At 41.8% G+C, this 25,172-nt stretch overlaps 1 protein-coding gene across 2 annotated transcripts in view; it reads right to left on the bottom strand.

The window, feature by feature from the left end:
• The window catches only part of tfb1m (transcription factor B1, mitochondrial), a 59,574-nt gene extending 37,424 nt beyond the window's left edge, over nucleotides 1–22,150 (bottom strand). The window contains exons 1-4 of one of the 2 annotated variants that reach the window (XM_048601454.1): nucleotides 22,062–22,150; nucleotides 13,068–13,220; nucleotides 8,562–8,713; nucleotides 7,842–7,950 (exon numbers count right to left, since the gene is read on the bottom strand). In XM_048601454.1, coding sequence (XP_048457411.1) covers nucleotides 7,842–7,950; nucleotides 8,562–8,713; nucleotides 13,068–13,200 — 394 coding nt within the window. In that variant the 5' untranslated portion in view covers nucleotides 13,201–13,220; nucleotides 22,062–22,150. Of the gene's footprint in view, nucleotides 1–7,841; nucleotides 7,951–8,561; nucleotides 8,714–13,067; nucleotides 13,221–21,814; nucleotides 21,975–22,061 lie in introns of those variants that run through there. The other variant, XM_048601455.1, reaches the window with a different exon arrangement.
• Between the last annotated feature and the right edge of the window lie 3,022 nt (nucleotides 22,151–25,172).

Genomic DNA, 25,172 nt, shown 5'->3' with positions numbered 1-25,172 from the left:
TCCAAATCAGAACCGAATGTTAAGTGGTTACTTGTTTCTAATGCAGGTCAATACCAGCGCAGCCATTTCAGTGATCGCAGAACCAGTCTTTAACAAAACTCACTCTGGACTCCAACCCTTAAGTTTGCACAAGGCCTCAAGACCTCAGCTAGACTCAGAATCTTTACAGATTAAGGGTACACAAACTGCAGTTCCAGTCTCGGTTACCAGTGATTGCAGTAAAAGGCTCAGGCCCAAGACTGATGGGATGAAATTGGTTGAAAAGATTCACTGAGATTGGCTCAACAGGTTTTGATTAGAAAATGGCTGCCTGAATGAAGTCCAAATTAAATACCTGATAGTCCCTAGAATGTCCTGAAAATCTATCAAAAGAGCCAAGGTCACCTTGCATGTTGACCAGGAAGCAATTCAACAATTCGGCAAGGACCGCCCAGTGCCATTTGCCTGACAGGTAAAACTGAAGGCAGAAATCAGAATGCTGGAAGTCAAAGGAATCATCAAACCAGTCCAGTTTGCAGAATGTGCAGCACGGGTCATACAGATTATGAAGCCCAACGGATCAGTTTGTGGGCATTTTGAACAAACTGTAAACCACTTTTCACAGATGGGTAAATACCCATTCGGCCTTTCGAGCCTGCTCAGCCATTCATCACGATCATGGCTGATTGTCCGACTCAACAGCCAAACCTGCTTTCTCCCCACAACCTTTGATCCCATTCGCCCCACGTGCTATATCTAGCCACTTCTTGAATACATTCAATGTTTTGGCATCAACTACTTGATCTACCCCAAATCCTCAACTGTGAGCCCTGGTTCTGGACACACCCACCATCAGGAACATCCTCCCTGCATCTATCCTGTATAGTCCTGTTAGAGTTTTGTAAGTCTCTATGAGATCCCCCCCCCTTCACTCATCTGAACCCCAGCGAAAACAATCCTAACCTAGTCAATTTCTCTTCATACGTCGGTCCCACCATCCCCGGAATCCGCCTGGTAAACCTCCGCTGCACTCCCTCAACAGCAAAAGCATCCTTTCTCAGAAAAGGAGACCAAAACTGCACACGATATTCCAAGTGTGTACTTACCAAGGCCCCGCATAACTGCAACAACACATCCCTGCTCCTGTACTCAAAACCTCTCACAAAGGCCAACTGTCTTCTTTACTGCCTGCTGCACCTGCATGCTTACCTTCAGTGACTGGTGCACAAGTACACCCAAGTCTCGCTGCACACTTCCCTCTCCCAATTTACAGCCATTCAGGCAGTAATCTGTCTTCTTGTTTTTGCTTCCAAAGCTGCCAGAAAGGCGGTCCTTCACAAAGGTGGACATGAGCATGCATACTTGTGATTGCAGTTAGATGAGGATTCCCAGAAATATGCTACAATTAATACCCAAAAGAATCTGTACCAATATATGAGACTACCAACTGGGGTATCACCAGCCTGTGCAATTTTTCAGAATATGGAGAATATTTTAAAAGGTCTACCCCAGGTCGTCATTTATCTAGATGAGGTGGCCCAATGGAGAGGAATGCCCAATAGCATATGCATCCAGGACTTTGGGTAAATATGCCCAGATAGAGAAGGAAGGTTTGGTGGTCATATTTGGAAGCAGGAAGTTCCACCAATACCTTCACAGACAAATTTGTAATAATAAACAGACCACAAACCCCTACTAGGTCTACTTGAAGAGGTCAAGGCAGTGCCACCCACTGCTTTACACGGTGGACTAATACTAAATGTGTACAATTACAAGTAAGCACACCATTCAGGAGACCAAGTAGCAAATGCGGATGCATTGAACTGCCTTCCACTGGCAGATATACCACCAGTGGTACCGCCACTGGAAGAGTCAAAATGTTTTTAAATTTTCTGGATGCACTTTCAGTCACAGCTTACAACATCAGACTTTGACACAGAAAGATCCAGTCCTGGCTAAACGGAAACAGCTGGTCATGATGGGGGAAACCAAAGGGTGTCACAACCAGAACTGAAATACTTTTGGACCCAGAGAGACCAGATCACAGTAGAAGATGACACATTATCACAGGGAGCAAGAGTGATTGTCCCAAGCAAAGGTCGCCACCAGATACTGGCTGAATTCTACCAGGGCCATCTAGGGGTTTCCAAAATGATGATGTTGGCAAGATTTTGGAGCAAAACCAGACTTTCTCTTGGGAGAAAGTGATTAGGTGTCAGTGGGGGAGCACTTTGGGGCCAGTGACCATAATTCTATTAGTTTTAAAATAGTTATGAAAAAGGATGGGCATCATCAAAAAATTAAAAGTTCTGACTTGAAATAAGGCCGATTTTGATGCTATCAGGCAAAAACTTTCAAAGGTTGATTAGGCGAGGCTATTCGCAGGTAAAGGGATGGTTGAAAAGTTGGAGGTCTTCAAAAACGAGGTAACAACAGTCCAGAGACAGTATATTCCTGTTAGTGGGCAGGACAAGGTTGTAGGGAATGCTGGATAACAAGAGAAATTGAGGCTCTGGTCAAGAAAAAAGGAGGCATATGTCAGGTATAGACCCTGCTGTAAGCAAGTGAATCCCTAGCGCAGTATAGGAGCAGTATGAGTATACTCAAGAGGGAAATCATGACAGCAAAAAGGGGACATGAGGTAGCTTTGGCACAAAGGGTTAAGGAGAATCCAAAGAGATCTACAAATACATTTACGGTCGGGAGAGAATAGGGCCTTTAAAGATCAAAAGGCCATCCATGTGTGGAACCAGAGGAGATGGGTGTGATCCTAAATGAGTATTTTGTGTCAGTATTTATTGTGGAGAAGGATAATGGAATCTAGAAAACTTGGAGAAGTACTCATCCTGGAAAGTGTCTATAATTACACAGGAAGAGATGCTGGATCTTAAAATGCATAAAAGGTGGATAGATCCCCAGGACCTGATCAGGTGCATCTCAAAACTTTGTTGGAAGACAGGGAAGTGATTGCCAGGCCTCATGTGAGATACTTGTATCATCGATAGCCATGGGTGAGGTGCCTGAAGTCTGGAGGGTGGCTAATGTGGTGCCACTATTTCAGAAAGGCTATAAGGAAAAGCCAGGGAACTACAGACCAGCAAGTAAGTTGTTGGAGGGGATTCTGAGGGACAGGATTTTCATATGTGGAAAGGCAAGGACTGATTAGGGATAATCAACATGGCTGTGTGCGTAGGAAATCGTATCCCACTAACTTGATTGAGTTTTTTGAAAAAGGGATGAAGATGATTGACGAAGGCAGACAAGGTTCCACATGGTATACTGGTTAGCAAGGTTAGATCATATGGAATCCAGGGAGAGCTAGCCATCTGGATACAAAATTGGCTTGAAGATAGGAGACAGAAGCTGGTGGTGCTGGGTTAATTTTCTGACTGGAGGCCTGTGACCAGTGGTGTGCCACAAGGATCAATGCTGGATCCACTGCACTCTGTCATTTATATAAATGATTTGGATGTGTTTATAGGAGGAATCGTTAGTAAATTTGTAGATGACACCAAAATTGGTGGTGTCGTGACAGATGGAGTTTAATTTAGATAAATGTGAGGTGCTGCATTTTGGTAAGGCAAATCAGGGCAGGACTTATACGCTTAATGTAGGGTCCTGGGGTGTGTTGCCGAACAAAGAGACCTTAGAGTGTAGGTTCATAGTTTCTTGAAAGTAGAGTCACAGGTAGACAGGGAATGAAGGAGGCATTTGGTATGCTTGCCTTTATTGGTCATAACATTGAGTATAGGTGATAGGATGTCATGTTTTGGCTGTACAGGTCATTGTTTAGGTCACTTTTAGAATATTGCATTCAATTCTGGTCTCCCTGCCATAGGAAAGGGTTCAGAAAAAAATTTATATGGATGTTACCGGAGTTGGAGAGTTTGAACTATAGGGAGAGGCTGAATGGGCTGGTGCTGTTTTCCCGGGAGCGGAGGCTGAGGGGTGACCTTGTAGAAGTTCATAAAATCATGAGGGGCATGGACAGAGTGAATAGTCAAGGTCTTTTTCCCCAAAACTAGACGGCACAGGTTTAAGGTGAGAGGAGAAAGATTTAAAAGGAACCTCAGGGGCAGAGGGTGGTGTGTGTAAGGCATGAGTTGCCAGAGGAAGTGATAGAGGCTGGTACAAATACAACATTTAAAAGGCATCTGGATGGATACATGAATAGGAAGGGTTGACAGGGATTTGGGCCAAATTCTGGCAAATGGGATTAGATTAATTTAGAATACCTGGTCAGCATGGACGAGTTGGACCAAAGGGTCTCTTTCCGTGCTGTACAACTCTATGACTCTAATTTACGTCTGGTGGCCAGGATAGCTGCATTGGTGGGGCAGTGCCCAGATTGTGAACGATAGAAAAAATTACTGCCAGCAGCTCACCCACATTCATGAAAATGGCCAGGTAGACCGTGGACTTAGTTGCACATCAACTATGCAGGCCCTTTCATGGGCTCAATGTTCTTCGTCATTGTGAACCCCCAATCAAAGTGGCTGGACGTGCACAGAGTTTGTTTGTCAATCACCGGGGCAATGATAGAAAAATTGCGTGCATCTTTTGCGATACATGGACTCCCAGAAATGTTGGTCACAGATAACGGGCCATTGTTTACCAGCCGAGAATTTGAGTATTTTCTAAATGGTATTCGACAATATAAGGATAGCTCCATACCATCCATCATCCAACAGACTGCAGAAAGAGCAGTCCAAACTTTGAAGGCAGGCTTAAAGAAACGGCCTAGCGTAGCACTAGACACCAAACCAACCCTAATCCTATTTGATTATAGGACCACGCCTTATGCAGCTACAGGGATAGCTGCAGCAGAATCACTAATAGGGAGAAGAATCCTGACCAGGTTCAGTTTGATCTTCCCAGACCAGGGTGGGCGAGGAGGTGCGTGTATGTGTTTGCATGTAAGAGCTGCAAGGTCAACCTGAGGTCAGTTCCAGTGACTTATGAAGTTCACGTAGGTCCTGAATGATGGTCCTTGAGCCTTTCTGACTGATCCAGAATCCATGGGTTCTTCCTCTCCATCAAGCATTGAAGATACTTCAGAATCTGAAATGGACATCGTGGATGTCGCTGCTTTGACGCTTTGCTGCCTGAAGAAAAGAATGAATTTCTTCTGAAATTCTTCGCACAAGAGGCGAGCTACTGTGCGTTACATGCCAATCATACAAGAGGCAGAGTTGGAGGAACCTCATCCCAAGGTAAAACACCCCAAGAGGGGCTACAAAAAGAAAAGAGGGGGAGAGATGTAGTGATTGTACTGAGGTCAACCAGGTGGACCTCACAGAATGTGCATTCCTTGGGTCTGTTAATCTGGTCCCATTAGGGAGTCCTGTCTGACAGATAAAAAGAGGAGCATCAGACATCCTGACACCGAGAGCTGGCTCGGAAGGAGCCGGATCACTGTCAAGGAGTCTCCATGTGTAAATAAAGGATGACTTGGTGATGGGATACCAGTCTTTGTGGAGTTATTCCATTTACTAAACGCATGCACATCACTACTGCCTTAATTTGACATAAATAATGTTCATTTTATTCTCAGACAATCTTAACGCCCAAATATTTCCTAAGTGGCAATATTAAGTTATAGAATAAATTAGAACTTAAGAAAATTGCAGAAGTCATTTAGTAGAAAGATTTTTATGTAATATGTTAATTTTTGATACCCTATATTCTCTGCTGCACAAAAATATCTGCAACGTTCTATTATTATAAGACACTAGCGAACCACAATTATGAAACACAATGATCATTAGGTGATATAATGTAAAATACTGCATTTTGCAACCTCTGGGCACCATAGGGTCTGGTATGTATCATATCCTCCCAAAAACAAATTATGATTTAATTTAGTAAGCTTCCTTTGAAATTTCTGTTTTTTTTCCAATAGTTGCCTTTTAGAAGTTGGTTCTTTACATAATTTAGTTATTAGTTTTTACTAGTTTTCAAAACTGTATCACATTAAATGCAAAAATGGAATGCATTGTCTTTTCATACAAGATATCTATACCTCTCTTTTATTCTGTACTACTATAAATTCAGAAAATTTAACAATATTTCATTAAGTAGCTTACTACAAACCCTCCTTCATGGTTTTACCAGCTTGACATCATATTTTCAAAGTTGCCTCAACCACTCACCTTAGATACAAGATGGTAATAAATCTCGTCATATATCCAAATTGCCATCATAGAATTAAATTTCAAGGAAACACGGATTCATAGCTGAATTACTCATCCAATGTCAAGAAGTAATTTATTTGCTGTGGAGCAAATAATTTTAAAAGGAGGATAGACAAGCAAAAGGGAAAACTTTACTGAGTCACTCTCCAGACACTGCAGTGTCAGTTTTCACTCAGTGGTACCACTCTCACCTCAGCATTACAAGCTGTTGGGTTCAAGTTTCTCAGATCTGAGTGCATAATTGGGGTTGATATTTTAGTCTTTTACTGAAGGAGTGCTGGACTATTGGATGACATACTAAACAGAGGTCCCATTAGCCCTTTCAGGTGTGTGCAAAAGATTATTATTTTAAGAATAGGGCTTCTTGATGCCTTGGACAATATTTATCCCTCAGCTGACATATCTGAAATACTGGACTCTTAAAAGTCATTTGAACTGCCACAGATCAAGGTGTAGCAAATTGAAGACCATAGGAATAAAGAGCAGTGACACTAAACTGATTGCAAAATAGAGATTAGTTGTGGACAACAATTTCTCTGGCTGGAGGCAAGTAAATACTGGTGTCCCCCAGGCACTGGTATCAGGAACACTGCTCTTTTCATATATTATAACAGAAACTGCACTTCAGGAGCACTGCATTGTCCAGTAAGATTATGAAAAATGCTAAGAATAAGTAAGGCAATGTCAACAGCAACATTATGTGACAAGAGGTTAACCAAAAGTGATCTTATCACAGATAAAGTTATAAAATTAACTGCATGCAAGAAACCACAGTTATTAACTTAATAATGAACCTGCTGCATAATCACAAAGAACATATTTATAATTTATCTCCTACCTACTTTCAAAAAAAATCTGAGCTGACTAACAGATAAATGTGAATAGTTGCAAATTGTTGCTGTCTCCTTCGTGTGAAGGTGCCCTATTAAGCAGCTTAACAGTGAAGTCAGACTTTAGTTTGACTATTGAGGATCAAAGTCAGTGGGACTAGGTTCCATAATAGTCAGGGTATTTGTTAAGTGTTTTCCTTCTGCAATACTTTCGGTTTCAGAAGCAATGTGGCTTATTCATTTTATCCATCTGTTGATTCTGTTGTGAGTTACATAAACTGTTTAAGATTAGCTTCAGGTTTACAAATAGTGTAACATGTTCTTTTACATGTTAGAAAATCTGACCTAGTCAAGAACTTGGCATTTTATAGGCAAATCATTCACTGGTTTGAAGCATTAGGAAACTGAAAGTACTTCTGTAATGCCTGGTACGCAGTGTTCACCTAATATATATCAGAGAGATCACACTTTAAATTATAGTTGAAAAAGTATTGATGTATTCCTTAAGACGTCTTTTTCCTTTTGCTTTCTAAGACTCATTGACCGAATCATAAATTCTTTTTAACTGTATTATTATACATATATAATCAAAACTTCATATAATGATCTGAATACTACATTTAAAATAAACATCAAGTCAATGACTAATCTTTGAAAAATTAATTCAATTACTTACAAATAATGCTTCATTGTAGCTATATGAAGTGGAACCAACTAACATTCCAGAATTCATATTTAGCATTCTTTCATTACGTAATGAATTCAAAACACAAATTCTGAGGAGGAAAAATTCTCAGATCAACTAATATCTTAAAAATCTCTTACCAAACAAACTTACCACCTTCCCACTCATTTTGAAATTGCTTTGGAAAAGCCCTTTCCAGTTTGTAGGTCAGAATATCTCCATGAATGATGCGCAATTTCCCAGGTGCTGCTTCAGCCAGCAACTATACAGATACAAAATGACTATTATGTTACAAAACTCCAGTCTTTTATCTACACCTTCCAACTGAAAGTGCGATTAACACAGAATGCAATACAGTGACTTCACAGTTTATTTACTAAAAGATTAAGCTGGAATGTAGCGATGGAAGCAATTCTCCTTCAAAGTATTCCACACATGAATAGAATAAAGCATACAGCAGCTGGAGATGGAAAGGTTCTGCGTAAATATCAGAACAACATTGATAGAGTTTAGATCTTACATGGCAGGTCTCTTTTGGTGAAGAGATCCAATACTTGCCTTAAGATAATGATTTTCAAATACAGATCTAAGTGAAAAAATACTTCTGTTCACTTTAGAAACCTGCTCCTAGAGTTCAAATAACTTGCGTTTTGTGTAACAATAAAAACTGAGTAAATATCAGGTAAACTATTTGAAGTCAAATCCAAATGAACATTAAAAAAACTACGATCATATTTATACTGACAATTTTACTCATTTTCCTATCAGAAATATTGTCTTGGCTGTCTTTTGAGCTTACAAAGTTTAAATCAATCCGCCTTACAATACTGCTTATTTACATTAATTTATTTGATTACTAAGCAGAGTTGTTACCTGTAAACCAGGAATAAATCTAGTATCTTTTTCAACCACAAGTAATTCTGCAATGCCAGCATTAAGAATTGATCGAGTAATGCCACCTGGGCCTGGGCCCACTTCACAGACATAGGAGTTGTTCAGATTCCCAGCATGCCGAACTATTTTGTCTGAAATAGATGATTTAATTTTAAAATGATAATTACTTGCTAGATTGGATTGTCAGATTACAATTTATGGGTTGAACAGGAAAACAGAGACAAACAGACTCCTGGGAGTAGAATACAGTATAGACCTCAGAGTCAAATATATATAGAAATTGTTAAAGGTCAGAAACAGGAGGGAACGAATAGTAGCACACTTCAACTAACCTAGTATTAGCTTGGATAAGATCAGTGTAAAAGGAGAGAGCACAAAATTCTTAAAATTGCTTAAGGAGAACATTTTGCAGGCAATGTTAAGCAAATCCAACAAGAGAATAGCCAATTCTGAATTTTAGGGCTTTTGAATCTAGACAAGTAGAAATCTATGGCAGTGCTTCCTGGTGATAATGACCATAATTCAGTTAGATTTCATGCAATGTGGGAAAATTATTAAATATGGACCAACAATAAAAGTCTGAACTGGGGAAAGTTAATGTTAGTAAGGTGTAGTAATGTGTTTTGGCAAAATAGCTACAGAGCTACTTGAAGGTAAATTAATGTCAAAAGCAACATGAGTCTGTTTCTCAGTCTCAGACAGAGAATTCAGAAGGAATATATTTCCTTGAAGAAAAGTGGGGTGGGGGGGGGGCTTGTAAATCTAGACTGATCCTCACACCTTGATCTCAAAGAGCATTACATAGTAAGATAAGGCAAACAAGGGAAGCTTAAGTCAGATACAGAGAGCTGAATACTACAGGAGTGTAGAGAACGCAGAGGTGAAATTGAAAAGAAAATTATCAGTGTACATAGAAGTTATGAAATTGTACTGGCAAATAAATGACAAAAAAAAGACAAATATGTTTTATAAATATACTAAGAGGAACAGAGTAACAAAGGAAATATTGCAGAATTTTGGAGATCAAAAAGTTAGCAGGATTAACAGGACATTAAAGAAAAATATTTTCTCCAAGAGGGTTTTAGACAACTGTTTTATGTGGCTTGGTCCTTGGTATATTGTGCATAATTTCAAGGATTTCAAATGACATAAAACTTGGACGCATAGTAAACAGTGCAGAAAATAATAACATATGTTAGAGACATAGGTTGGTGAAATAGGCAGACACATAACAGATGAAAAATTAATGTCGAACAGCCTAATACATCTGTTATTCAAACACACTATCGAAAAAGAATTAATTTTTAAAAGCTATTCACAGAGATATTACAGCACAGGAGGCCATTCAGCTTACTGTGCCTGAATCATTACCTAGTGCCAATCTCTTGCCTTTTCCCGATAACTTTTGCACGTTATTTCTATCCAAATAATTACTCAATGCCCTCTTGAATGCCTCGATTGAACCTGCCTCCACCACAATTCCAGGCAGTGCATTCCATACTCTAAATATTTGTTAAATGAAAAGGTTTTTTCGCACTTCACCCTTACTTCTTTAGCAGACCACTTTAAACAAATCCCTATTGTTCTTGTTCTGTTTATAAAAGGAAACAGTTTCTTGCTGTCTGTTCTATCCAGCCCGCTCATGATTTTGAAAATCTGCATCAGATCTCTTCTTAGCCTTCTTCTCTCCAAGGAGAACAGTCCCAACTTCTTCAATATATCCTCATAACTGAAGTTCCTCATCCCTAGGACCATTCTTGTAAATTGCTTTTGTACTCTCTCTGTGTGGTGCTCATAACTGTACTTAATACTCCAGTTGAGGTCTAACAAGAAGTTAAGAATCTTAAAGAAGTTCAGTATCACCTCCTCACTCTTGTACTCTATGCCCCTATTAATTTGGCCAAGGACTCTGTTTTACTTACTGCTTTTGCCACAAGTCCTGCCACTTTCAATGATCTGTGCACATATAAATCCAGGTCCACTCACCATTCCGTACCCCCTTTGTACCCCCTATTTTATATTGTCTTTCAATATTTGTCCTACCAAAACACATGACTTCACACTTCTCTGCATTCAATCCAATCTCCACCTATCTCCCACTCTATCAACTTGTCCATGTCCTTCGAGTTCTATAATGTTCTGTTCATAGTGTACAATTCTTACAAGTTTTGTGTCATCTGCTAACTTTGAAACTGTCTCCTGCACACAAAGATCTAGATCATTAATAAATACCAAGAAATGCAAAGGAATCAAAACAGACCCCGGGGGAACACTACAAACTTCCATCCAGGCTGAAAAATATCCATTGACCATTATTCTGTTTCCTATCACTCAATTTTGCATTCCATGTTGCTACTGACCTTTTTACTTCTTCATAACCTCTAACTTTCCTCACAAGTCTCTTGTGTGGCACTGAATCAAATGCCTCCTGAAGATCCATGTCCACATCAACAGCGTTACTCTCATCGAACCTTTCTGTTACTGCTTCAAAAGACTCCAGCAATTTAGTTACAACACAATTTCCCCTTTAGAAATTCATGCCAACTCTTGCTAATCAACCCATCTTTGGCCATGTAACTATTAATTCTATTCTGAGTAATTGTCCCTGGAAGCTTCCCTTTCTTCCACAATTCAAACAAGGTTCAAATCCCCTTGAATGGTCAATCTGTAATACCAAATGCTTGTTTACTTAGAATCACAGAATCCCTACAGTGTAGAAAGAGGCTATTAGTCCCATTGAGTCTGCAGTGACCCTCCGAACAGCATCCCACTCTATCCCTGTAAATCCGCATTTAGAAGAGGTTAGGGAGGCAGGGACGAGCTGGACTGGTTTTGGGATGCGGTAGGGGGAGGGGAGATTTTGAAACTTGTGAAATCCACATTGATACCATTGGGCTGCAGGGTTCCCAAGCGGAATACGAGTTGCTGTTCCTGCAACCTTTGGGTGGCATCGTTGTGGCACTGCAGGAGGCCCAGGATGTTCTTCCTCCCACCTATCCCCTCCTCCCACCTCAAGCCGCACCTCCATCTCCTACCGACCAACCTCATCCCGCCCCCTTGACCTGTCCGTCCTCCCTGGACTGACCTATCCCCTTCCTAACTCCTACACCTACACTCACCTTTACTGGCTCCATCCCCGCCTCTTCGACCTGTTTGTTTCCTCTCCACCTATCCTCTCCTCTATCCCTCTTCTATCCGCCTCCCACTCTCTCCCTATTTATTTCAGAACCCCCTTTCCCTCCCCCTTTTCTAATGAAGGGTCTAGGCCCGAAACGTCAGCCTCTCTGCTCCTATGATGCTGCTTGGCCTGCTGTGTTCATCCAGCCCTGCACCTTGTTATCTCAGTGTTTTGTTTAGTTTTGAATGCACAAGAGCAATTTACTCCAATTATCACAACATTTAAAGAATGCTGATCAATGTCGAGGTCAGAGCACTATGATGAAACAGTGCACTTAAAATAGATTTACATTACAATACATTATCTAACAGTGACACCTGAAGTTCTCAAAACATTTAATGCTTCCCTGTCAGAAACATTCCCAATTTCTCAACAGCTCTCCACCAAAGCCTTAAAGACAATTTTTGTGCTTCCAAAGACCAGAACAGCACAAAAATAGTGAGGTGAGGGTTCCTATTGGGCTCACACTGACAACTCCAACTCAGAAATGATGTATAAGGAATCCCAACCAAAGGCCTTCCCAACCAACAAAAAGGCCACACAAAATTAGTGTGGGGTCAAAAGAGTCAATATAGACTACATTCATGTTTCTATCACAAGATATAAATCCAATCTGATAACTTTCAAGTAGGTACTTGCTAAATGTTTTAAGGGGAGATTGCAGAGCTATGAAGAAAGTGCACATGATTTTATAAATGTAGTTTCTAATAGTTTTCAACAATCCAACTTCAATTCAAATAACATTCCACAGCAGGAAGTAAACTAGGAAGCCATATCATCACTAACCAACTTAAATATAATTTTTGGTTTTTAAATGTAAATTGACAACAGCCAAGAACTGCTACAATTTCATCTATACATTTATCTTAAGTGAACAGTTTCCCAATAAGTAAACCATTGTCTCAAGACTAAGTGTAGCACTTCAATTTTTGTTCCATCCATATAGTAGCATTGTCTGTTGATCACTGAGAAATTCTCTTTCAGTATAAGGTTACGTTGAAATTTAACATGAAGTGTAATCTTGTATATAAACTGGAATTTTATTCTGAGATGTTTTCTCAATTTTATTCTGAAATGTTAAAATACAGATTTATCATTAACTTTTCTTGTTAAATGATGTACACATATTTCACAGCAGTAATATGTTTAAATAATTGAGTTTATTGATTTGAACTTGACAATTTAGTTGAACAACATCCCAATCTTGGACATGTAAGAATGGGAAGATTCATTGTTAAAATGTTGCTGCCTCAAATGGAAAAGCAAAGAGTAAAATCTTTCATCTGATATTTAAAATTTGCAATTACCTGTTAATCTTAAATCCAACAAGAAGTTCTGAGATAGTTGCTTTTTAGCTCTTAGCTTATATAACTTGATAATTTCTCCAATGGTGGGAAGAGGAGGCAGTCGAGAAGAAACCATTTTCCCTGTTGTTGCCATGGTGCAAACTCTTTACACTCCTGGAACAATAGAATCATAAGTTACTAAAGACTTCTCAAATCAATAATGTCTTTTAGATTAATTGTGAATTGCACTGGCATTTGCCTATTAGTGTTTAACAACTATTGAGAGACCAGAGATTATTGGCATTAGTTAGTCTGGGCTGGACACCTCAGATCAATTTAAAGTATTGGTAAAGATCTGTAGCTCAGGTTGTGGTTGAGATTATTGACATGCTCGCCGAGCTGGCTTGTTTTTGTTCAGATGTTTCATCACCATACTAGGTGACATCATCAGTGGAGCCTCCGATGAAGCGATGTTATTCTACTCCGCTTGGAATTTATACTGTACGGTCCATTATGGCGAGTCCTGTCATTTCCGGTTTTGATCTGTATGGGATTATAAATGGGGTCCAATTCTATATGTTTGTTGATTGAAGTACGAGTGGAGAATCATGCCTCTAGGAATTCCCGTGTGTGTCTATATTTGGCTTGGGCTACAATGGTTACTTTGTCCCAGTTAAACTGATGGCCTTCATTGTCTGTTTCAGAGGCATTGTTCTCCACCCACACTTCTATCAACAAACATGTAGAATTGGACCCTATATATAATCCCATACAGATCAGAAACGGAAATGACAAGACTCACCATAACGGACCAGACAGTATAAATTCCAAGCGCAGTAGAATAACATCGCTTCATCGGAGGCTCCACTGATGATGTCACCTAGCATGGTGACGACATGTCTGAACAAAAACAAGCCAGCTCGGCAAGCAAGTCAACAACCTCACCTCAGATCAATTTTACACAGTGTACCAATGTCAGATGGAGAAAACAGTCCAATATATGGACAATTACAACATAAAATTATGTCATGCCACAAGCCATCCAACAGGTTATTAGCTACTATTCACATTGTAGCATTGATGATATATTTCATCCTGAGCAGAATGCAGCTGCACATCATTCCACAGGATACTTGCACAAAAATCTGTCTGCACAAAAAATTAATGTAATTTGCCAATAATTTTGTCAGTGCCACTGTACATTTCACGTATAGACGTGCAGAAGTTTCACATTTCCTAACAGCTTCTAACAGCAGAAAATGTGATCAGGAGGCACAAAAAAAACTGTTGGGCATACAGCAACAGCTCATTGATGTCTTTTCTTGTATCACACAATGTATCTTTTGTCCATTTCTCACACAGCATCACCATCTTACACATTGAACAAAATAGGTTACAAACTACTTACAAATACTATGCACTAAACTCTAAAATGGACAAAAAAAATAAGAAGTAGGGGCAGGAGTAGGCAATTCATCTATTTGATATGATCATGGCTGATGTTGTCTCGCCCTCAATTCCACTTTAGCCCACTTGCCATAATTCTTCAACCCGTTACTAATTAAAAATATATCTTTCTACCCATTAAATATTTACTAAATGTTCCAGCATCCACCACACTCTGGGGTTGTGAATACCATAGATTCATGACCCTTTGAAGACAGTAACTTCTCATCTGTTTTAAATCTGCTGCATCGAATCCTAAAATTATGGCCTCTTAGTCTAGATTGCCCCATCTGAGGAAGCATCCTTTCTACATCAAGTTTGTCAATCTCCTTTAGCACCTTAACGTACCTCAATTAGATTTCCTCTGATTCTTTTAAACTCCAGACAGTATAGGTCTTAAGTGCTCAATCTCTTTAGATAATATAATCCCCATATCTCTGGAATCAATCTAGCAAAGATGCTCAGAACTGCCTCCAATGCAATTACATCTCTTCTCAAGTGAGGGGACCAGGTTAGTACACAGTACTCCAGGTGCGGTCTCACTAATGCCTTGTACTGTTACAGTAACACTTCCCTAATTTTAGACACTATTCTTTTAGCAATAAATGCAAAATTCCATTTCCCTTACTTATTACCTGCTGTTCCTATACATTAATTTTCTGTGATTCATGCAGAAGGACACCCAGACCTCTCTGCACTGAAGCGCTCTGAAGTTTCTCTCCAATCAAAAAGTAAATTGCCTTTCTATTCTTTTGATCAAAATGGATAACCTCACATTTATTCATACTGAACTCCCAAAGTTTGACCCATTCACCTAACCTCTCCATATCTACTTGTAAATGTCTTATTTCTTCAATGCAACTTAGTTTCCACATATTTTAGTGTCATCTGCCAAATTGGTAATAGTACTTTCTATCCCCCCACATTCAGCTGATTAATATAGATTGTAAATAGTTGGGTCACAAGAACCAAACCCTGTGACATCACCACCCCTCCCCCCAACCCCCGTTACATCTTGTCAGCCAGAAGACCCATTTATCCTGACTTTCAGCTTTCTGTTAGTTGGCTATGCCTATATCCAAGGTAGTAAATTACCCATAAACCAAATGATCTTAACTCTTGTGCAGCAACTTATCAAATGCCTTCTGCAATTCCGGATATACCACATCTTCAGGGATTACAATTATCCTTGCTGCTTGTTACATCTGCAAAGAACTCTAGCAAATTAGTCAAACATAAATTAGCTTTCATAAAGCCAAAAGGACTCTGATGGATTTGTATTTTGACTTTCCAAATGTACTTCGTTAATGGATTCCAACAACTTCCCAATGCCACATGTTAAACTAACTGGTCTGTTTCCAAGATTCAAGTCCGTTACTCCTCATGCCAGTTTGCTGAACTTTTGACAGTCAGAGATGGTACTTCTGAGCTAATCTTAGTAATGCAGATTGAAGTCTTCAACATTGAGTGTATTCTGTGTTTGATTGTCTCATTGATTACTCCATGTGCTGTTCAACATGAAAGAGTAATTATTGATCAGTTGGGAATAACTATATACACCCCACAATGTATAGCTGTGTTTCTCTTATTTCTACCACATCTATCCACAAACCCACATGTTCACAGTTCTGAGGAAGGGTCACCAGACTCGAAACGTCAACTCTGTTTTTCCTTTCCCAGATGCTGACAGACTTGCTGAGCTTTTCCAGTAACTTTGTTTTTGTTCACACACTGTCCCCCAACAACAAAAATAAGGAACTACAGGTGATGGAAATCTGAAACAAAAACAGAAGTGCTGGAGAAACTAAGCAGATCTGGCAGCATATATGGATAGTAAAAACACAGTCTAGTGACCCTTCATCTGAACTAAAACCAGGTGGAGGGAATGGTAGCATTTATGCTGATGACAGGGGTGTGGTGGGGGAGGGGTGGGGGGTGTGGGACTGAAGGGGTGAACAGAATACGTGGAGATAGTGCCAAGAGAAAAAAAGAGACAAACAAATGGATTACTGATAATAAACCAAGAGGGACATAATGGGGAGTTGGGTCTTAACAAGAAATGCAAATGATTTAAAATAGGTTTACTGTGCTGGGAGCAACCCATATGAAACAGGAACTAGGGGTGCAGGGATAGGTGACAAACATGGAGGAGGGTCACAGAGTCATAGTGCTGTACAGCATGGAAACAGACTATTTGGTCTAACTTGTCCATGCCAACCAGATATCTTAAATTAATCTAATCCCATTTGCCAGCATTTGGCCCATATCCCTCTAAACTCTTCCTATTCATATACGCATCCAGATGCTTTTTAAATGTTGTAATTGTACCAGCCTCCACAACTTCCTCTGGCAGCTCATTCCATATGTGCACCATCCTCTGTATGAAAAAGATGCCTGTTAGGTCCCTTTTATATCTTTCCCCTCTCATTTCAAACCTCTGCTCTCCAGTTGTGGATTCCCCCACTATGGGGAGAAATCCTTGGCTATTCACCCTGTCCATGCACCTCTGATTTTCTAAACCTCTATAACCTCACCCCTCAGCCTCCAACTCTCCACGGAAAGTAGCCCAAGCCTATTCAGCCTCTCCCTATAGCTCAAACACTCTGACCCTGGCAACATCCTTGTAAATCTTTTCTGAACCCTTTCAAGTTTAACAACATCTTCCTAAAGCAGATAGACCATAATTGAATGCATTATTCCAAAAGCGGCCTAACCAACGTCTTGTACAGCTGCAACATGACCTCCCAACTTCTACATTTAATGCACTGACCAATAAAGGCAGGTGTACCAAACGCTTTCTTCACTATCCCATCCACCTGCGACTCTACTTTCAAGGAACTATGAACCTGCACTCCAAGGTCTCTTTGTTTAGCAAAACTCCCCAGGACCTTACCATTAAATGTATAAGTCCTGCCCTGATTTGCCTTTCCAAAATGCAGCACCTCACATTTATCTGATTAAACTCCATTTATCACTCCTCGGCCCATTAGCCTATCTGATCAAGATCCCATTGTACTTGGAAGTAACCATCTTCGCTATCCACTGCACCATCAATTTTGGTGTTATCTGCAAACTTACTAATCATATCTCCTATGTTCACATCCAAATCATTTAAATAAATGATGAAAAGCAGTGGACCCAGCACCAATTCTTGTGGCACACTGCTGGTCGCAGGCTTCCAGTCTGAAAAGCAACCCGTCACCACCACCCTCTGTCTCCTGCATTCAAGCCAGTTCTGTATCCAAATGGCTAGTTCTCCCTGTATTCCAAGTGATCTAACCTTGCTAACCAGTCTACCATGCAGAACCTTGTTGAAGCCTTACCAAAGTCCATATAGATCACATCCACCTCTCTGCCTTCATCAATCCTCTTTGTTACATCTTCAAAAAACTCAATCAAGTTAGTGAGACACGATTTCCCAGGCACAAAGCCATAATGACTATCCTCAATCAATCAATCCTTGCTTTTCCAATTAAGTGTAAATCCTGTCCCTCAGGATCCCCTCCAACAACGTGCCCACTACTGAGACCAGTGAGCCTGACATCAGATGGGCAAGTTGTTGGAGGGAGAGTGTTCACATTCTGAAATTTTTAAACTCAGTGTTGACTCCTGAAGACTGTGAAGTACCAGGGCAAAAAATGGTGTTGTTCCTCCGGCTTGCGTTGAGCTTTGCTGGATCAATACAGCAGGCCTGAGACAGAAATGTTGCATAGGAACACAGTGGTGTGCTGAAGTGGCAGGCAACTGGAAGCTCAGGGTCACTTTTATGGACACAGCATAGGTGTTCCACAAAGTGGTCACCAGTCTGCATTTCACCTTCCCATTGTTAAGGAGACTACATTGCCAGCAGTGAATACAGCAGACTACATTAAATGAAGTGCAAGTAAATTGCTGCTTCACCTAGAAAACGTATCAGGGGCCTTAGAAGGTGCAGACAGAGTAGAAAAACAGACAAGTGTTGCACCTTCTGCAAATGCATGGGAAGGTTCCATGGGATTGTTGGAAGTTGGGGAGTGGCCCCAAGTGTTCCAGAGGGAACAGTTCCTATGCAACACTGACAAGCAAGGGAACGGGGATATGTATCTGGTGGCAGCATCCCGTTGGACGTGTTGGAAATGATCCTTTGGATGCAAAGTCTAGTGGGGTGGAAAGTGAGAACCGGGGACTCTATCATCATTGTTGGAGGGAAGGGATGAGGGCAAAAGTTCAGGAAGGATGTCAGACACATCTGAGGATCCTGCCAACCACAGTCGTGGGAAATCCTTGATTGAGGAAGAAAGGTGGACATTTCTGAAGCCACCGAAACCCCACCAAAGGTGGCATCATCAGAAGAGATGCAATGGACTCAGAAACTGGGAAAATGCAATGGAGTCTTTACATGAAGCAGGGTGTGAAGATATATAGTCCAGGTAACTGTGGGAGTTGGTGGGTTTGTAATAGATATCGGTGACAAGCATAGGTCTGGAAATGGAGATAAGAACATAACAACTAGGAGCAGAAGTAGGCCATTTGACCCCTCGAGACTGCCCCGCCATTTAATAAGATCATGGCTGATCTTTTTGAGACTCAGCTCCACTTACCCGCCCACTCACCATAACCCTTAATTCCTTTACTGTTCAAAAATTTATCTAGCCTTGCCTTAAAAACATTCAGCGAGGTAGCTTCAACTGCTTCACTGGACAGGGAATTCCACAGATTCACAACCCTTTGGGTAAAGAAGTTCCTCCTGACCTCAGTCGTACATCTGCTTCCCTTTATTTTGAGGCAATGCCCTCTAGTCCTAGTTTCACCTGCTAGCGGAAACAACCTCCCTGCCTCCACCTTATCTATTCCCTTCATAATCTTATATGTTTCTATAAGATCTCCCCTCATTCTTCTGAATTCCAATGAGTATAATCCCAGTCTACTCAGTCTCTCCTCATAATCCAACCCTCTCAACTCTGGAATCAACCAAGTGAATCTCCTCTGCACCCCCTCCAGTGCTAGTATATCTCTTCTCAAGTAAGGAGACCAAAACTGCACACAGTACTCCAGGTGTGGCCTCACCAGGATCCTATACAGCTGCAGCATAGCCTCCCTGTTTTTAAACTCCATCCCTCTAGCAATGGCAGACAAAATTCCATTTGCCTTTTTAACTACCTGCTGCATCTGCAATCCTACTTTTAGTGATTCATGCATAAGGACACCCAAGTCCCTCTGCAGAGCAGCATGCTGCAGGTTTTTTACCATTTAAAACATTGTCCATTTTGCTGTTATTCCTACTAAAATGGATGACCTCACACTTATCAACATTGTACTCCATCTGCCAGACCTTTGCCCACTCAGACTATCCATATCCCTCTGCAGACTTTGTGTCTTCTGCACACTTTGCTCTACCACTCACCTTAGTGTCATCTGCAAATTTTGACACACCACACTTAGTCCCCAACTCCAATTCATCGATATAAATTGTAAACAATTGCAGTCCCAACACTGATCCCTGAGGCACACCACTAGCCACTGACCGCCAACCAGAAAAACATCCATTTACCCCTACTCTTTGCTTTCTACTAGTCAACCAATCCTTTACCCATGCCAATACATTACCTGTAATAACGTGCAACTTAATCTTATGTAGCAGCCTTTGGTGTGGCACCTTGTCAAATGCCTTCTGGAAATCCAGATACACCACATCCACAGGTTCCCCATTGTCCACCATGAAAGTAATGTCCTCAAAGAATTCCACCAAATTAGTTAAACATGACCTACCCTTCATGAACCCATGCTGGGTGTTCCCAATGGGACAATTTATATCCAGATATCTTGCTATTTCTTCCTTACTGATAGATTCAAGCATTTTCCCCACTACCGAAGTTAAGCTAACTGGCCTATAGTTACCTGCTTTTCGTCTACTCCCTTTTTTAAACAGTGGCGTCACATTGGCTGTTTTCCAATCTGCGGGAACCACCCCAGAGTCCAGTGAATTTTGGTAAATAATTACTAGTGCATTTGTTATTTCCCCCATCACCTCTTTTAGTACCCTGGGATGCATTTCATCAGGGCCAGGAGACTTGTCTACCTTTAGCCCCATTAGCTTGCCCAGCACTGCCTCCTTAGTGATAATGATAGTTTCTAGGTCCTCACCTGCTATAACCTTCTTGCCGTTAGTTTTCGGCATGTCATTTGTGTCTTCCACTGTGAAGACCGACATGAAATAACTGTTTAATGTCTCGGCTATTTCCTCATTCCCAGTTATTAAGTTGGCCTTCTCATCCTCTAAAGGACCAATGTTTACCTTCGCCACTCTTTTACGATTTACATATTGATAGAAGCTTTTGCTTCCTGTTTTTATATTCTGAGCTAGTTTACTCTCATAATCTATCTTACTTTTCTTTATAACTTTTTTTGTGGCTTTCTGTTGGCCTTTAAAGATTTCCCAGTCTACTAGTTTCCCACTACTCTTTGCTTTTTTGTATGTGTTTTTTTTTTCAAATCTGATACTTTCCTTTATTTCCTTAGACATCCATGACTGGCTCTCTCTTTTCCTACAGTTCTTCCTTATCACTGTCGAAGGCAAGGGAGAAGGCAGAGATGGACCAGATGAAGGTGACAGCAAGATGGAAATTGAAAGCAAAATCTGTAAAGATAGCTGTGGAGCCAAAGAAGATTACATTCCCAATGTTTAATTATTGGAAATTTCAGCTCTCAGGATTAAACATCAGATGAGAAAATCTTGACCATACAGAGGGAGTGGATGGGCCAAGTGAAGCAATGGTGAGGTAAAGCTGACATCTATGAAAGATCCATATTGCACAACAGGGCAATTCTGAGGAAGGGTCACCAGACCTGAAACATTAACTCTGATTTCTCTGCACAGATGCTGCCAGGCCTGCTGAGCTTTTCCAACAGTTTCTGTTTTTTGTTGTAGTGTTCCTACCTCTGAGCTAGAAGGTCCAAGACCCCTTTCCCCTGGAGGTGTGTCCTAAGATGTCTGAACAGGTTGATTAAAAATATCTCTTTGAGGGAACCTGACATTGTACGTTCAGATGTTTTTGCCGAAGGCCAAAATGCAATGTTTGGGGGTTTGGGGGAGGCGGGGGGAGGAAAATGAATAGATTTCTGAAATGAACAGAGCGAGGACAGGAAAGAAGCGATGTTATCAGCAGGGAACCACGCTGAACTGCGATGCTGCAACGTTGTGAAACGGGCAACAATGAAACCACTGATTACAATACACCTCCGGGTATTAAATTTTCAGTCCATCTTCAAGAGTAACGCTAAGAATAATTAAATCCAGAATGTAGACTGTCTAATCACATGTTCCCACTGGCTAAATACCGTACGGTTACATCCAACTTTTACAGCTTGGCTTCCACTGGGATCACGCAGCTCGTGGACTGATCGGAGGCAGGCCAGAGTTTCAGTAACCAACTGTCTCAGGCACAAGAAGCAGCTCGAACAGCTCCAGATTTAACTCAGTGAATAATTCACCGACAGAGCCACACTGCTTCCGCAAACTCAACTGAGCTTGGGGTTAACAGCTTCCCAAACAATCACCCAAATCAGTCCCAGGATCGCTATCAACCTTACCCTCTACATGGCCGCAGATGCACTCACTGACTGACACAGCTCCGCACCAATCACAGCTGAGAATGTGAGCAGGCCGATCAATTGAGGGCGGCACCAGAATAAACCAATCGGATCTGGAAGGACAAAACAGACCAATCATGACTGGGAGAAGAGACTAATCAGAACTGAGACACTGAGCAGACCAGTCGGAGCTGGGAAACTGAACAGGCCAATCATTGATGGGAATCTGTGCCAGAGCAGACCAAAGTGGGGATACTGAACATACCAATCAGAACTGGGGAGCTGCGCCGATCCAGGCCAATCACGTCATGGTTCAGAAACGAACCATTCAGTGTAGTCCCAAGCGATGAGGGGCGGGTCTTGCTGAAGGGCAGTGGATGTGCTTTTTATTAGTGGTTTGTAGAGATCTAGGAACGTTGATGGTATGGAACAAAACAAGAAGAGATATTAATAATGATTGCTATCTCAGATATTAGTAGTTCTGAGATAACAAGGTGTAGAGCTGGATGAACACAGCAGGCTAAGCAGCATCAGAGGAGCAGGAAGGTTGACGTTTCGGGCCTAGACCCTCCTTCAGAAATGGGGGAGGGGAAGGGGGTTCTGAAATAAATAGGGAGAGAGGGGGAGGCGAATAGAAGATGGATAGAGGAGAAGTTAGGTGGAGAGGAGACAGACAGGTCAAAGAGGTGGGGATGGAGCCAGTAAAGGTGAGTGTCGATGGGGAGTTAGGGAGGAGATAGGTCAGTCCAGGAGGACGGACAGGTCAAGGGGACGGGATGAGGTTAGTAGGTAGGAGATGGGGTTGGGGCTTGAGGTGGGGTGGGGAGGATAGGTGGGAGGAAGGACAGGTTAGGGAGGCAGGGACGAGCTGGGCTGGTTTTGGGATGCAGTAGGTGGATGGGAGATTTTGAAGCTTGTGAAGTCCACGTTGATACCATTGGGCTGCAGGGTTCCCAAGCGGAATATGAGTTGCTGTTCCTGCAACCTTCGGGTGGCATCATTGTGGCACTGCAGGAGGCCCAGGATGGGCATGTCATCTGAGGAATGGGAGGTGCAGTTGTTTAGTGTGAACCGAGCGTAGGTGTTCTGCAAAGCGGTCCCCAAGCCTCCGTTTGGTTTCCCCAATGTAGAGGCGGCCACAACGGGAACAGCGGATACAGTATACCACATCAGCAGATGTGCAGGTGAATATCTGCTTGATGTGGAAAGTCTTCTTGGGGCCTGGGATGGGGATGAGGGGGGGGAGGTGTAGCACTTCCTGCGGTTGCAGGGAAAAGTGTCGGGTGTGGTGGGGCTGGAGGGGAGTGTGGAGCGGACAAGGGAGTCCTGGAGAGAGTGGTCCCTCCGGAAAGCAGATAAGGGTGGGGAGGGGAAAATGTCTTTGGTGGTGGGGTCGGATTGCAGATGGCGGAAGTGTCGGAGGATAACGCGTTGGATCCGGAGGTTGGTGGGGTGGTACGTGAGGACGAGGGGGATTCTGTTTTGGTTGTTGCGGGAAATGCGGGAGACACGGTCGAGGGCGTTCTGAACCACTGGGTGGGGGGGGAAGTTGCGGTCCTTGAAAAACGAGGACATCTGAGATGTACGGGAGTGGAATGCTTCATCCTGGGAGCAGATGCGGCGGAGGCGAAGGAATTGGGAATAGGGGATGGCATTTTTGCAGGAAGGTTGGTGGGAGGAGATGTATTCTAGGTAGCTGTGGGAGTCAGTGGGCTTGAAATTGATATCGGTTTCCAGGTGGCTGCCAGAGATGGAAGTGGAGAGGTCCAGGAAGGAGAGAGAGGTATCAGAGATGGTCCAGGTGAACTTAAGGTTGGGGTGGAAGGTGTTGAAGTGGATGAACTGTGGGTAATTAAATCTAGTAATGGTTGCCTTTGCCAACTGAGTCTAGCCAATTAAATGAACAATTTTTTGGTTTTACCCAATTTTGATAAAACACAAGCCAAAGTATTGGTCAGTTAATTGGCTGTTGCCAATTTTGGGGAGTGTAATGGAGGGTTTCTCTCTGAATTGCCTCATGCAATTACCCACAGCTTGCCTCATTATTTATGCAGCATACCTCTATGGTACTACTCTAATGCAAACTCACCCTCACCAACAAGTTAAGTGCTCCACAATAATAGAATTTCTAGCTCCACACTTAGCCTGTTTACCCGCTCAAGCACTACTAGCGCAGAGCTGCCCTTCATGGTGCATGTCACAGAAGTGGAAAAAACCTTCTGAGGACACATAGGTGGTCAGTGTGACGTTCGTTGCAAATACGAGCACATTGGCCAATGTTTTGCTATTTGTATCATCACCTGCCTGATGGATTGTCATTGTAACTCCACTGTAAAAGAATCAAACTGTACAGAGGACTCAGCGTTAGCGCCATTAGATCTCTGCCTAATGAAGTGCTACTCTTTTTCCATAATGACCTAGTCATCATCATATTGCTCAATGGGGGACCATCAAACGTTGGAAAGCATGAACTTTTATGGAAGTCACCAAAATCAGACAGCCACCCCACCTCTTCAGGTCACAGGTCCCACTCCAGCAATTGACATAGTTTGTGATGGGTCCTGTACAGCTTTGGTCTGCAGTGGCGCCTTGCTCATGTGGAAGAAATGGCATTGAAGACAATGGACTCTGGGCCTTCCTTACCTCAAAGTCCTTAGGGGACATCCAGCTACAACTTTTTCACATGGAATCTGTTTGGCAACCTTTTGTTGTTACTGTTAATCTTGAGCTTATTGGGATGTCTGTTCCTCTTTCATTTCTCTGCATCTCATAGCACTGCAGCCTTTATATGGATGTTGACATAAGGGATCTTATTCCCATGTATGCAGCGCAAACTGTGTTGCACCAATATAGTAGAAAATTTTGAGTGCAATAGGATTGCTTAAACCTTGTCCCTCCCAAGCCATAGCACCCAAGTAAGGTAACATTGCAAATAACAGCATGTTGGCAAATACTTACAGTTCAAGATGAGAGGAAATCAGCTGTGCTATTGTGTAGCTTGTAAGATCTTGGATTGTCTTTGCAAATTGTAGCCTACAAGTGACACTTTTGCCTAAGATTACTTCTGCTTTAGAGATACCTATAATTAATCTGTAATGACTAATGCCGTGG

The sequence above is a fragment of the Rhincodon typus genome, chromosome 9, assembly GCF_021869965.1.
Source record: "Rhincodon typus isolate 14 chromosome 9, sRhiTyp1.1, whole genome shotgun sequence".
Lineage (NCBI taxonomy): Eukaryota > Metazoa > Chordata > Chondrichthyes > Orectolobiformes > Rhincodontidae > Rhincodon > Rhincodon typus.
Note: the sequence above shows the minus strand (reverse complement) of the source record. Positions and strands in the feature narration are given on the sequence as shown.